The sequence below is a fragment of the Triticum urartu genome, chromosome 3 (assembly GCF_003073215.2).
Source record: "Triticum urartu cultivar G1812 chromosome 3, Tu2.1, whole genome shotgun sequence".
Classification (NCBI taxonomy): domain Eukaryota; kingdom Viridiplantae; phylum Streptophyta; class Magnoliopsida; order Poales; family Poaceae; genus Triticum; species Triticum urartu.
In genome coordinates, this window is record NC_053024.1 from 583,207,034 (window position 1) to 583,221,319 (window position 14,286).

Below are 14,286 nucleotides of genomic sequence, written 5' to 3' on the forward strand. Positions count from 1 at the left end.
AGGAAAAGTGTTGACGTATAAATGCATGGCCCACATTTCCTATCAGCTTGAGCTTTTGGGTGAACCCGTTGGTGCGTGCAGTTCTACATTATCTCTTCGGAGGCGAGATCATGTGTTTTCAATGGGAGAATTTGCATACATTTTGTTGGAACCATCACTGGCAACAACCTCTCTATTGGATGACGCCTTCTCGCTAGCGGGACCAGGCACTGAGAGGGCCCGTGACTCGTCCATGCCATTGGAGAAAACGTTAGAAGGAGGCTGAGGACCTCACCTCCTTGCATCCAACCACTTTTGCACTACCATCCAGCCTCGTCGCTAGGAGTGGGAGGGGTGGGGATGAAGATCGGTAGCCACCACCACTTCTACCATTCTCGGATGCATACGTCGACTCCCTAGCCTAGAGCCTAACTACCCTGTCGTTGGCTCCAAAGTTGCCTGGCGCACCACCGGCTACCCCCATTGCGCAGGTGAGGAGCGTCGCCACCAAATCGATCTGCGCCTGGGCGGCCCTTCTGGTATCAACCACCACCCCACGCGAGTCGCCGTCGGCAAGTGTTCTTCGGTGGCATTGAGGGGAAAGAGAGAGGAGGAGAAGCATGGGGGCATGCACCGTTAGGGTTTCACTGGCGGCTAAGATCAGTTTGGTGTCATACCCCTATAACGAGTCCATATCCGTTACTAAAAATCAATGAAATACAACTAATACATGAACAAGTACGTACCATATACTGTGTGGTAGTGTATAACAATCATGATTCAAGAACAATTAATGGTGCAAAGTCCTAAGGAGGACATGGACTGAATCTCCCATTTAGCTACCCCCGTATTCACCGGAACTATAAATCTACCCTTAACTTAGACAGTCAGTCAGACAAGAGGTTGTGAAGATGCATCCATTTAATGCTCTGCTGGCCCGTTTGGGGAAAAAGAATTGCTCTGCTGGCATCAGATTAGATCAGGTCAGATCTTGTCAGCAAGTTCTCTCTGATGGAACTAGCTGGACTCTCAGCAAATTGCAGCAAATTGTTACAAACTGCACCGAAACGTGGGGTGGCTCGGGATTAGTAGCCTCCACTGTGCCCGATTAACAACGGCCTCACTAATCTAGTCCCAACTGGCAATACATCTAATCGGCTGGCACCCATCTTCTGTGCCTCCTTTGCTGCAATTTGCCCATAATCAAACGCGCACGCATCCCACCCCACTCGCCCACGTAAGATTGATGCTTGATCGTGAATGCCAAAGGGAACCGAGCTCAATCATAGTACTAAAGAAAACATTTGAAGAAAACAAACGCTATTTATCACAGGCAAAATGTATATATATGTGTCTACAGTCAGTACTGAGAAAAATAAGCCCATGATTAATCCATAATTGGCGGCAGAGTCATCGTCTCGAATCTATTATGTGTGGAAACATTAAACATATGAAAAGACCCTGCAAAGCCTCATGACTCCGCAACAAAACTAAACCGTAATATATTGATCGAGTCTGTACTATGCACTCCACGGCCATTGAGCTCGCTGCCTCCTAAAAATTTAAAGCCCTCCTGCGGCGAGCAGCAGCTCGAAAACGACATAGGTGGCTACCCCATCTTCTCCGTTTCCCACATATACCTGCTGCGCTTCTTGCGAGCTGCTATTATCTCCACCACCTCGTTGTGCAAAGACCAGGCCATCCAATGGCGTCACCGCCTCCGAAGGGGGAGTCGTTTGACTTCGAGGATCCACGCGCGCAGGAAGCCATGGGTTCTGCGTCCGCGTCCTACAGCGCTCCCGGGGGCGTCTTCGGCCTCTCCCCGCCGGAGTCCTCGCGCCGCGATAGCCGAAAGAGAAGGTACGGAAACTCCCCTCTATAGCAAGTGTTCATTCTGAAGCAGATCCTGAAATGCGTGTTGATTTGCACTCTTTGTGTTGCTCGGTGTGAGCTTTCTCCCGTTTGTACGCGTATTGAATCTGTCAAAACGTGCATACTCATTTCTGTACTGTGCCCTCCTCGGTTGTATGCCAATATGGGTAAGATTTTGTAAAATTAAGGAGAGGGAACATTGACATACATGTTCAGAAACAGGTGGCACTAGACAAATAGGCTCTAGCTAGAACTGGAATGTTTAACAGGATGTACTATATTATTACAACTTGGATTTAATGGTTTACTGCAGGTTAATAAACTCCCAAAACACTGATGATTGAGAGCGATAGTTGAACCTAGACTAAAACAACATTCTGGGTCGAGCTATATTTCATGGGATGAACTGCTGAAAGCTGAACCAGATTATTATGGTAGCCATTACTGGAAGTACCTAGTAGTTTTTATCTGTTTACTTCTTTTCTTTCGCATTTGTACATCATCATATACTATAATTACAAAGTATATAAATACATGCAGTGGAATGCTGCTGTATTCATTCTTCCTTTTTACTAGTAACTCCATATTCCCCAAAAATATGCACATCCTCCTTTGATGAAGCATGCGCATTTAATTTGGAAACTTCGGGCCGAAGTCATATTTCCTTCCCTTTGATTTGCTTTACCTGTGCTTACATCTTTTCCTTAGTGGAGGGCTCCATTTTCTTGAGAAGCTACTGCTATTACTAAACTGAAGCGCTTTATGCATGCACATTTTAAGCATGGATATGAGAGAAAACAATGACTACAGTCACAACACATGGTCCTCTTTCTGATATTGCAGCACTGTCCTGAATAGTATTTTATGACTCAAGTATATGCTTTCCTTTCCAAAAGGATGAACAGAAACGAAAAAGCCACAAGGGTGCATTCCCTATAAAACATGTCGAGCATGGTTTACATTACTATACTAGTGGTTCTCATTTCTCATACTACCCAAGTTTCCTAACAAGTATTAGTTTCTAATTATTTTATAAACTATATGGACATTTCAAAGTATCATTTCCTTCATTACCCAATAAATCAGTTGGTGGACTTAGTGAATCTTGGTGATCCATTCCTTTATTCTAAACAGTGCAGCAGGAACTTCTCCTCTTAAGAATTCAATCGTCCATAATTCCTACGGTTTTCCTTTGTTCCAAAGGGAGCCTTAACTGCGTAACTTCTTTGGGGAGAAAATCATGCATTTTTCATAGCCACACATAGATATAAGGTTAGGGTATGCTTGTGCCCATCCTGCAATTGAGGCTTCTTGTCTTGTTGATCAGCCATGTAGGTCCAAAAAGTCAACAAGATATACGTGGCAATAACACACAAGAGCATAGTAGGATATACCGTTGGTTCACTTTCGCCCCAACATATACAAAGTTTGAGAAGAAGAGTACCAAGGGATGCAGGACGCACACCGCTTGTCCGTGTCGTACTACACTGTAGTATAAATATTGACCATTGATACACAAATGGCATAGTTAGCGGGGTAAGCGGGCCACACTTGCATCACTATGAGCAGCCTAAGAATCAAAATGGGCCGACCCACTCCAGCAGACCCAGTCCCTATTGGCCCCCTCTCCTCTGTCTAGGGACATGGAGCCGACCCAATGGTCTAGTAAAGACTAGCCACATGTCCCATTTGGCCATATGGTCCGACCCACATAAATACTTGATTTGTACTACTAAAACAAGAATCGGTTACACAACAATGTCATTTAGAAACCAGAATTTCCTAGCAAGTTATATGTAGAGTTCATTTGTTCAATGAAAAGAAGACACATATGCAACTTTGCTCCATTTTCTACTATGAACCATTAACCTCTCAAGTTAGCATATTTGCAACTCTAGAACACTAGCAATATTGGTTCAATAGTTTGAATTTTTTCTATAAGCAGAAAGCTGACAACTTTGCAAGGCAAATGTTATTGTAACAACATATTACAAACCTTGACAACCAAAAATCGGCCGAGCCTCTAGCCATAATGGACCAGTGGTGACTAACTCCCTTGCCCTAGTTTTCAAGAAGCCGACCCAAAGGACCCATTGGCCTTGGAATTTCAGGTCGGGCCAATGTCCCATTGGGTACCTTCATCCCATTCCCATCTTTAGAGCAGCCGCAAAGTCATAGTTAAATGGAAATCTAGGTAAAAATAGATGGCTGCCTGCCTTCTGGGTCGTCAAAGGCGACTCTTGAGACTCCTGACTTCTTCCACCACCGCAGAGCCATCGTGTGTTGGATAATGATGACAAGGCCCCTTTCTAGCCCAAAGCCTTGCTCGTCTTCCATTGCCCATGTCTCCTTCCTTTAGCAAAAGTAGCACTGGTGGACTAGGGCCATTCTTCGTCATGCGAGGTCTCCTCCACTAAGCAAAATGGCCATGGGATGGTTCCTCTGGGCTTGGAGATGGTAGCTGATTGGCCATATTAGAATATCCGGGTGGTTTTTTTTCTAGGATGCTCACCTGCTACTATCAGGTATGGATGAGTATTGATTGATGGCGGATCCCGTGGATTGGATCTATAGTTCTCTTAATAGACATTCATGGTGAGTGCGCGCCGAGTTTGATGGATTGGCTTGCATTGGCAACATCTTCCACCCAAACATATTATTGCGTTGTGTTGAAATAACAATGTCATCCTAGAGGCACCTTGTCTTGATTGGCTAATATTCGAACCTTTGTGATCATTGGAATCCTTCTTTAGATATGTATCGGGAAACTCGAGTATGAGGTCTCATTGGCCTTGTCACCACCAAGTTGGTGTGGTGTGTCTTCCCTTAGTCGTTGTCGGCTCTTTTGTCATTCTTTCCCTACTACAGTTTATCTAGGTTGGATAGGATGGTGGTGCGGGCTAGGCAAGCTGGGATGTCAACATCGGGCATTACAATTTGGTGGTGCTTTTCGAGAACCTATTCTTGAGCTCTTACGTGAACACCCCAGATTGGGCCTTCATTGGCTTGGGCCCTCACAATGCCTCCATTGTGGTTGCAATGACCAACTGTATATTACATTGATCGGTGCATCAATATTCTAGAGTCCATTTCCAGTTAAGCTACATATGTGTAAAGTTTGCTATGCTAGTTATTACAGGCATATTTGTTCTAGCATAAAGCCTTCTGTATGTGGGAGGGTATGTGTTAAGTCCACGTTATTTTGTCCTAGATCTGCCATTCTAGTTCTCATTTACTATGTGTTTCAGCACATACTCAAGCTTGCTTCATGCTTTACAAATTTTGGACAATTTACAAGTCTACCATGAATTATGAGCCATGATAATCCTGATTCGCCCTCCGTTTGACATATATAGTCTGAAATACATATTGCTGCAGGAAAGACAGACCTTCATGGGTCAAACATACGTTCACACCTCATTTTGACGGTCACCTGTGGAGAAAGTATGGCCAGAAAAACATCAAGGACTCTGTCTTCCCAAGGTAATTTACCAGTGTATTGATTACCATCTAACGTCTGAGAATTTATTAGTTCTATCTCAATCTGAATGGATGTCCGTGCATTATTTTATATTTTCTAAACTTTGAGAACAAACACTATAAATCTTTGCACTAGATAAACAAATTACCACGACAGATGGCGAACAGCCTTTTTCTTAGAGTAAAGTATGAACATATTTGTAACATCAACTAATTCTCAGTCGGTCGACACAACATTGTAGACAAATGAAAAAAATACACAGAAATTTTTTCTTATATTTATATGAATAATTTGGTAAAAAATGGGAAATTAGTTAATTCTTTGTCGACTGTGATATAGACTCTCCAGAAAAAATGTTGACTAGTGGCATTATAGACCGAAAAGATATTTTTCAGGAAGTTCATCCCTGAACCGAAGTTATATAGGGCATCAACTAAACTGAAGAAACTGTGACTTAGGTTTTGTGGTTGGTGTGATGTTGTATTTTTCTATCTGTAAAACTGGTGTTTCTGTGAAAGAAGTTGTGTAGATAGGCCTTTGCTATGGTACTTCCTCCGTTCACAAATATAAGATGTTTTCAATATTTCAATATGAACTACATATGAAGTGAAATGAATGAACAGACACACTACCTGTTCAGAAAAAATGTTAGAACATCTTATATTTGTGCGGAGGGAGTACAAATTAAGCTAACTTTCACTACCATCGAAATAACACGCATGCATGTAAACGGCAATATGCAGGCTTTATTACAGATGCTCTTACCGTGAAGACAAGCAATGCCTTGCCTCAAAGCTGGTGCAACAGGAGAACCACGAGGACCCACCACTGTTCAAGGTCACCTACACGTACGAGCACACGTGCAACACCGCGCCCGTCCCAACTCCAGATGTCGTGGCCGAGCTGCCGGCGCCGGCAACTGGCGACGCGCTATTTCTGAGGTTCGATTCCACCGGCGCAGGCCACCGGGACGCGCACCGGATGGAGCAGGAACGGCATTACCAGCAGCCTGCGGCACCTGGGTGGCCGTCCATGATGCTGAGCTTTGATTCCAATAGCCAGCAGCACGAACAGTGTACGTTCCCTTCCGAGCTGCCGCCAGCTGCGTCGTCGTCGTCGTTTTCGACCGAGGGGCTGCCAGCGCCGCCGTCTACAACCGATGGCGGAGGCGACGGGTTCTCGACGTGGGACTCGTTGAGATACGGATTAAATGACCATGTGCACTTCGGCGACAATTCGTATCTCCCAAACAGTGGTAATGATGGTGACGATAACTACTGACCGTCTGTCTGGCCACATCCACACACGGGCAAAAAACTGTCATTGTTTGACCTGGAATTAAGAAGTTAATACACATCCTTTGTTTAGGGTATGTGCACACGTACTGATGTATAATTGTTTGTTCATTTTAGCTAAAGTTCACTAGCTTGAGTGTGTTATATATGCATCAATGCATGTTTATACTTTTTGTTGTGGAAAATGTGGAGCCATGGTCAAAACCCTTTTGGGGCCGTCTCTAGAAATTTGAGGGCCCGGGACAAAAATCAACATAGGATTTTTTTAAACCATTTAACTGAAGAACCAATATAAGTAAAGCATACCCCCACTTAATTATATAACTTCAAACATGTCTTATTTGGTACAATATTTAGGAAATATATCAAATACTAATGGTAAAATAGAAAAGATAGTACTAGAGCAATAAATTTATAAACTGGCCTCATTTTCTACAAAAAAACAGCACCCTTCGAGTATTTCTTGAAATGATATCTTCGGTCACATCTTCATAATTAATCTGAATCAATTCAAACTCTCATAATAATAGCCTTGTATAGCAAAGAAAATAGAAAAAAAATCATTCACCTCTTCTAGGATATTTACTTGGGCTAACAACCAGACTAACATTACCATTGATAGGCTTTTCGTTGACATAGAGCTAGAAAAGTTTTTTTCCCTAGCCTCTTGTACTGCCATCCCTAGATTGGGTAGTGTTCATACTCCCATTATTTAGGAATCTGGCTTAGGGAGACAAGCTAAATCTAATAGTACCAAGTTTGAGAAATGGTGGCTCCATAGGAATGATTTTAAGGAATTATTAGGGAAAATTTGGAAGGCTCCTGCTCATGGGAAGTCATCCATTGATATCTGGCAAGACAAAATTAGGAGTCCTAGGAAAATCACCAAAGGGTGGATTTGCGATATAGAAGCTGAACTTAGGAAGTTCAAGAAAGAGTTGGTGGAGGAATTTGATAGATTAGATGTCAAGGATGGAACCTCTAAACTCTCTGACCAAGAGAAAAGTAGATTAAAAGAGATTCAATTAGAATTACAAGCTCATCATCTCGACAAGGAGGTCAAAGCTACGCAGAAATTCAGAGATAAGGACATCAAAGAAGGTGACAAGAATACTGCATATTTTTTCATGTAGTGGTCAACCGGAGAAGAATGAAAACTTTTATTCACTCTCTAGGTGGTCCTTTCACTAAGACCGTTGACATCTTTAAAGTAGCTACTACTTTTTATAAAATCCTTTTTAACAAGAGAAAAAAATGCTTCTCAACAAAGAGTTCTTTTCCGCCGAGGAAACAGTTTCCTTTACTGAGAATGATATACAACAATTCCCTTTTTCCGAGGAGGAAATTAAAAAAGCAGTATTTGGCTCCTATGCTGGTGGAGCCCTTGGACTTGATGGGATCACTTTCTTCTTTTACCAGCATTTCTAGGATCTAATCAAGCAAGATATCTATCTACTGAATTTTTCTATGCTTTCCTTGATTGCAAAGGAGGTAGAAGCTACTACCATGAAAAAGTTCGGGCCTATAAGCTTTCTTAATAGTAGTTTGAAATTTTTTCTAAGGTTTTAACTAATAGACTTAGTTTTCTTATGCAAAGACCGATTGCTTGCAACCAATCTGGTATTTTGAAGGGCGAATACATTTTTACGAAGTGTTGTCACAGCACATGAAGTCTTACACTCTGTCCATTCTAGCAAAGAGCAGTGTCTAGTCCTTAAGTTGGAATATGAGAAAGCATTTGATTTTTTAACCTAGATTTTTTGATAGAACTGCTAAAACATATATAGGGGCTTTGGGAAGCAAATGGACATCTTCGATTTAGGTTGTCACCAGAGGGGGTTCTGTGGGGGTTAAGATTAATGGTTGTGACGGTGATTCCTTCACAACTAGTACAGGACTAAGACATAGGGACCTCCATTCCCCTCTCCTTTTTAACCTGGTAGTGGATGTTCTCTCCAAAATGCTAGTTAAGGCATCAGCTGGAGGGTTAATTAATGGTTTGTGTCTTGCAGTCTATATTGGTGGGATCATTTGCCTCTAATATGCAGATGACACAATCCTCTTTCCAGAGAAGGACCTATATAAGGCTACTAATCTTAAAATTGTACTTACCTAGTTTGAACATGTCTCCAGGATGAAGATCAATTATAATGAGAGTGAATTGATCGCCATAAATATGTCTGAAGTAGAGACACAACTATTTGCTGAGGTCCTTGATTGTAAATTGGGTCATTCCCCAATTAAATACCCAGGCAATCCCCTCCACTATGATGAGTTGAGGAGGGAATATATCCAGCACCTAATTGATAAGATCATCAAAAGGATAGCTGAAGACATCCAACCCCTAATTGATAAGATTATCAAAAGGATATATAGTTGGGTGGTGGGGCAAGCTGCTCTCTTGTAAAGGCAGGTTGATCCTTATTCAAGCCTGCCTTGCTAGTATCTTGGTTTGCCTGTTGTCCTTCTTCAAATTCCCAAAATGGATCATAGAGCTGATTAACACCCAAAAGGCCAATTCCTTGTGGAATGACTTTGAAGGTTATAGGAAAATACACCTAGCTAACTTGGGTCTTGTTTGTATGAAAAAAGATTTCGGGGGTTTAGGTATTCCTAATCTCCGAGAGTTAAATAATTATATCCTTGGTTCCTGGATTGAGAGATATTATGATGGAGGGAGGAAACTTTGGAAAGATATTGTGAACTTTAAGTACAATACTGAGAAGCCAAACATCTTCAACAACTCTATAAACAACTCCTACATATTCTGGAAAGGCGTGATGAGTGTAGCTCAACCTGTTAAATTTGGATATCGATGGCAAGTAGGTGATGATAATAGAATAAGATTTTAGAAAGACATGTGGTTTGGTTCTTCCCCTCTTGCTGTCCAGTTTTGGCCACTGTATAACATCTGTAACTAGATTTCTAAACCTATTTGTGAGGTCTGGGATGGTAGTGAAGGAAATATGCCCTAGAGGCAATAATAAAGTTGTTATTTATATTTCCTTATATCATGATAAATATTTATTATTCATGCTAGAATTGTATTAACCGGAAACTTAGTACATGTGTGAATACATAGACAAATAGAATGTCCCTAGTATGCCTCTACTTGACTAGCTCGTTAATCAAAGATGGTTAAGTTTCCTAACCATAGACATGTGTTGTCATTTGATGAACGGGATCACATTATTAGAGAATGATGTGATGGACAAGACCCATATGTTAGCTTAGCATAATGATCGTTTAGTTTTATTGCTATTGCTTTCTTCATGACTTATACATGTTCCTATGACTATGAGATTATGCAACTCCGAATACTAGAGGAAAACCTTGTGTGCTATCAAACGTCACAACATAACTGGGTGGTTATAAAGATGATCCATAGGTGTCTCCGATGGTGTTTGTTGAGTTGGCATAGATCGAGATTAGGATTTGTCACTCCGAGTATCGGAAAGGTATCTCTGGGCCCTCTCGGTAATGTACATCACTATGAGTCTTGCAAGCAATGTGACTAATGAGTTAGTTACTGGACAATGCATTACAGAATGAGTAAATAGACTTGTCGGTAACGAGATTGAACTAGGTATGATGATACCGATGATCGAATCTCGGGCAAGTAACATACCGATGACAAAGGGAATAACGTATGTTGTTATGCGGTTTGACCGGTGAGCATCCGGGTTCCGCTATTGCTATTGATCGGAGATGTGTCTCGGTCATGTCTACATAGTTCTCGAACCCGTAGGGTCCGCACACTTAACGTTCGATGACGATTTGTATTATGAGTTATGTGATTTGATGACCGAAGTTTGTTTGGAGTCCCGGATGAGATCACGGACATGACGAGGATTCTCGAAATGGTTGAGAGGTAAAGATCGATATATTGGAAGGTTATATTCGGACACCGGAATGGTCCCGAAGTGTTTTGGGTATTTTTCGGAGTACCGGGAGGTTACCGGAACCCCCCGGGGAAGTAGTGGGCCTTAATGGGCTTTAGGGGGAAGGAGAGAAGGGCCTCAAGGGGTGGCCCCCCCATGGCTGGTCCGAATTGGACTAGGAGGGGGCAGCGTCCCCCTCTTTCCTTCTCCCCTCTTCCTCCTTCCCTCCTTCTCCTTGTTGGAATAGGAAAGGGGGGGGCGAATCCTACTTGGACTGGGAGTCCAAGTAGGACTCCCCCCTTTGGCGCGCCCCCCCTTGGGCCGGCCTCCTCTTCCCCCTCCTTTATATACATGGGAGGGGGCACCCCAAAGGCACACCAAGTCGTCTCTTAGCTGTGTGCGGTGCCCCCTCCATAGTTACACACCTCGGTCATATCGTCGTAGTGCTTAGGCGAAGCCCTGCGCCGATAACTTCATCATCACCGTCAACATGCCGTCGTGATAACAGAACTGTCCATCGTCCTCAACTGGATAAAGAGCTCGAGGGACGTCATCGTGTTGAATGTGTGCTGCACACGGAGGTGCTGTACGTTCGTTGCTTGGATTGATTGGACCGCGAAGACGTTTGACTACATCAACCGCTTTACTAAATGCTTCCGCTTGAAGGAAATATGCCCTAGAGGAAATAATAAAGTTATTATTTATTTCCTCATATCATGATAAATGTTTATTATTCATGCTAGAATTGTATTAACCGGAAACATAATACATGTGTGAATACATAGGAAAACATAGTGTCACTAGTATGCCTCTACTTGACTAGCTCGTTGATCAAAGATGGTTGAGTTTCCTAGCCACAGACATGAGTTATCATTTGATTAATGGGATCACATCATTAGTAGAATGGTGTGATTCACTTAACCCATCCCTTAGCTTAGCACGATGATCGTTTAGTTTGTTGCTATTGCTTTCTTCATGACTTATACATGTTCCTATGACTATGAGATTATGCAACTCCCGAATACCGGAGGAACACTTTTTGTGCTACCAAATGTCACAATGTAATTGGGTGATTATAAAGTTGCTCTACAGGTGTCTCCGATGGTACTTGTTGAGTTGGAATAGATCAAGATTAGGATTTGTCACTCCGATTGCCGGAGAGGTATCTCTGGGCCCTCTTAGTAATGCACATCACTATAAGCTTTGCAATCAATGTGACAAATGAGTTAGTTACGAAATGATGCATTACAGAAAAAGTAAAGAGACTTGCCGGTAACGAGATTGAGCTAGGTATTGAGATACCGACGATCGAATCTCGGGCAAGTAACATACCGATGACAAAGGGAACAACGTATGTTGTTATGCGGTTTGACCGACAAAGTGATAACCCACAAGTATAGGGGATCGCAACAGTTTTCGAGGGTAAAGTATTCAACCCAAATTTATTGATTCGACACAAGAGGAGCCAAAGAATATTCTCAAGTATTAGCAGCTGAGTTGTCAATTCAACCACACCTGGAAACTTAGTATCTGCAGCAAAGTGTTTAGTAGCAAAGTAATATGATAGTAATGGTAATGGTAGCAAAAGGTAATAGTAGTAAAAGCAATGTTTTTGGTATTTTGTAGTGATGATAGCAATAGCAACAGAAAAGTAAATAAGCGAAGAACAATATATGGAAAGCTCGTAGGCAATTGATCAGTGATGGAGAATTATGCCAGATGCGGTTCATCATGTAACAATCATAACCTAGGGTGACACAGAACTAGCTCCAGTTCATCAATGTAATGTAGGCATGTATTCCGAATATAGTTATACGTGCTTATGGAAAAGAACTTGCATGACATCTTTTGTCCTACCCTCCCGTGGCAGCGGGGTCCTTACGGAAACTAAGGGATATTAAGGCCTCCTTTTAATAGAGTACCGGAACAAAGCATTAACACATAGTGAATACATGAACTCCTCAAACTACGGTCATCACCGGTAAGTATCCCGATTATTATCACTTCGGGGTTAACGGATCATAACACATAATAGGTGACTATAGACTTGCAAGATAGGATCAAGAACTCTCATATATTGATGAAAACATAATAGGTTCAGATATGAAATCATGGCACTCGGGCCCTAGTGACAAGCATTAAGCATAGCAAAGTCATAGCAACATCAATCTCAGAACATAGTGGATACTAGGGATCAAACCCTAACAAAATTAACTCGATTACATGATAGATCCCATCCAACCCATCACCGTCCAGCAAGCCTACGATGGAATTATTCACGCACGGCGGTGAGCATCATGAAATTGGTGATGGAGGATGGTTGATGATGACGATGGCGACGGATTCCCCTCTCCGGAGCCCCGAACGGACTCCAGACCAGCCCTCCCGAGAGGTTTTAGGGCTTGGCGGTGGCTCCGTATCGTCAAACGCAATGAATTCTTCTCTCTGATTTTTTCTCCCGGAAACACAATATATAGAGTTGGAGTTGGAGTCGGAGAGGCACCAGGGGGCCCACGACGTAGGGGGGCGCGCCCCCACCCTCGTGGACAGGTGGTGGGCCCCTTGGCCTTCATCTTTTGTAGGTATTTTTTATATTTTCCAAAAATTTGCTCCGTGAAGTTTCAGGTCATTCCGAGAACGTTTGTTTTTCCACATGAATAACACCATGGTAATTCTGCTGAAATCAACGTCAGTCCGGGTTAGTTCCATTCAAATCATGCAAGTTAGAGTCCAAAACAAGGGCAAAAGTGTTTGGAAAAGTAGATACGACGGAGACGTATCAACTCCCCCAAGCTTAAACCTTTGCTTGTCCTCAAGCAATTTAGTTGACAAACTGAAAGTGATAAAGAAAAACTTTTACAAACTCTGTTTGCTCTTGTTGTTGTAAATATGTAAAGCCAACATTCAAGTTTTCAGCAAAGATTGTAACTAAACACATTCGCAATAACGCTTAGGTCTCAAGTTTACTCATATCAATAGCATAATCAACTAGCGAGCAATAATAATAAATCTCGGATGACAACACTTTCTCAAAACAATCATAATATAATATAACAAGGTGGTATCTCGCTAGCCCTTTCTGAGACCGCAAAACATAAATGCAGAGCACCTTTAAAGACCAAGGACTGACTAGACATTGTAATTCATGGTAAAAGGTATCCAGTCAAGTCATACTCAATCTAAATAAACAGTAATGAATTCAAATGACCGCGGTGCTCTCCTACTAGTGCTTTTTAATAAGAGGATGATGACTCGGCATAAAAGTAAATAGATAGGCCCTTCGCAGAGGGAAGCAGGGATTTGTAGAGGTGCCAGAGCTCGGTTTTGAAATAGAGGTGAATAATATTTTGAGCCATATACTTTCATTGTCAACGTAACAACCAAGAGATGGCGATATCTTCCATGCTACGCACATTATAGGCGGTTCCCAAACAGAATGGTAAAGTTTATACTCCCCCTTCCACCAACAATCATCAATCCATGGCTTGCTCGAAACAATAAGTGCCTCCAACTAACAAGAGTCCCAGGGGGAGTTTTGTTTGCAATTATTTTGATTTAGTTTGCATAAAGCATGGGACTGGGCATCCCGGTGACCAGCCCTTTATCTCGTGAGTGAGGAGCGGAGTACACTCCTCTTGAGAATAACCCGCCTAACATGGAAGATACGACAACCCTAGTTGATACATGAGCTATTCGAGCATACAAAACAGGATATTTATTTGAAGGTTTAGAGTTTGGCACATACAAATTTACTTGGAACGGCAGGTAGATACCGTAT

At 42.3% G+C, this 14,286-nt stretch overlaps 1 protein-coding gene across 1 annotated transcript; it reads left to right on the forward strand.

The window, feature by feature from the left end:
* Positions 1-1,532: 1,532 nt before the first annotated feature.
* On the forward strand, positions 1,533-6,709 carry LOC125548759 (probable WRKY transcription factor 46). Its single transcript, XM_048712304.1, has 3 exons — positions 1,533-1,839; positions 5,230-5,334; positions 6,076-6,709. Exons 1-3 carry the CDS (start codon positions 1,685-1,687, stop codon positions 6,611-6,613), a joined length of 798 nt encoding a protein of 265 aa, XP_048568261.1. The 5' UTR covers positions 1,533-1,684; the 3' UTR covers positions 6,614-6,709.
* Positions 6,710-14,286: the final 7,577 nt, after the last annotated feature.

What these genes read in the sequence shown, in the direction of transcription:
- LOC125548759 (XM_048712304.1), top strand. Translation starts at nt 1,685, where the DNA reads ATGGCGTCACCGCCTCCGAAGGGGGAGTCGTTTGACTTCGAGGATCCA. An exon ending in CGCGATAGCCGAAAGAGAAG is followed by an intron (nt 1,840 to 5,229) that starts GTACGGAAACTC and finishes ATATTGCTGCAG; the next exon opens with GAAAGACAGACCTTCATGGG. An exon ending in AAGGACTCTGTCTTCCCAAG is followed by an intron (nt 5,335 to 6,075) that starts GTAATTTACCAG and finishes GGCAATATGCAG; the next exon opens with GCTTTATTACAGATGCTCTT.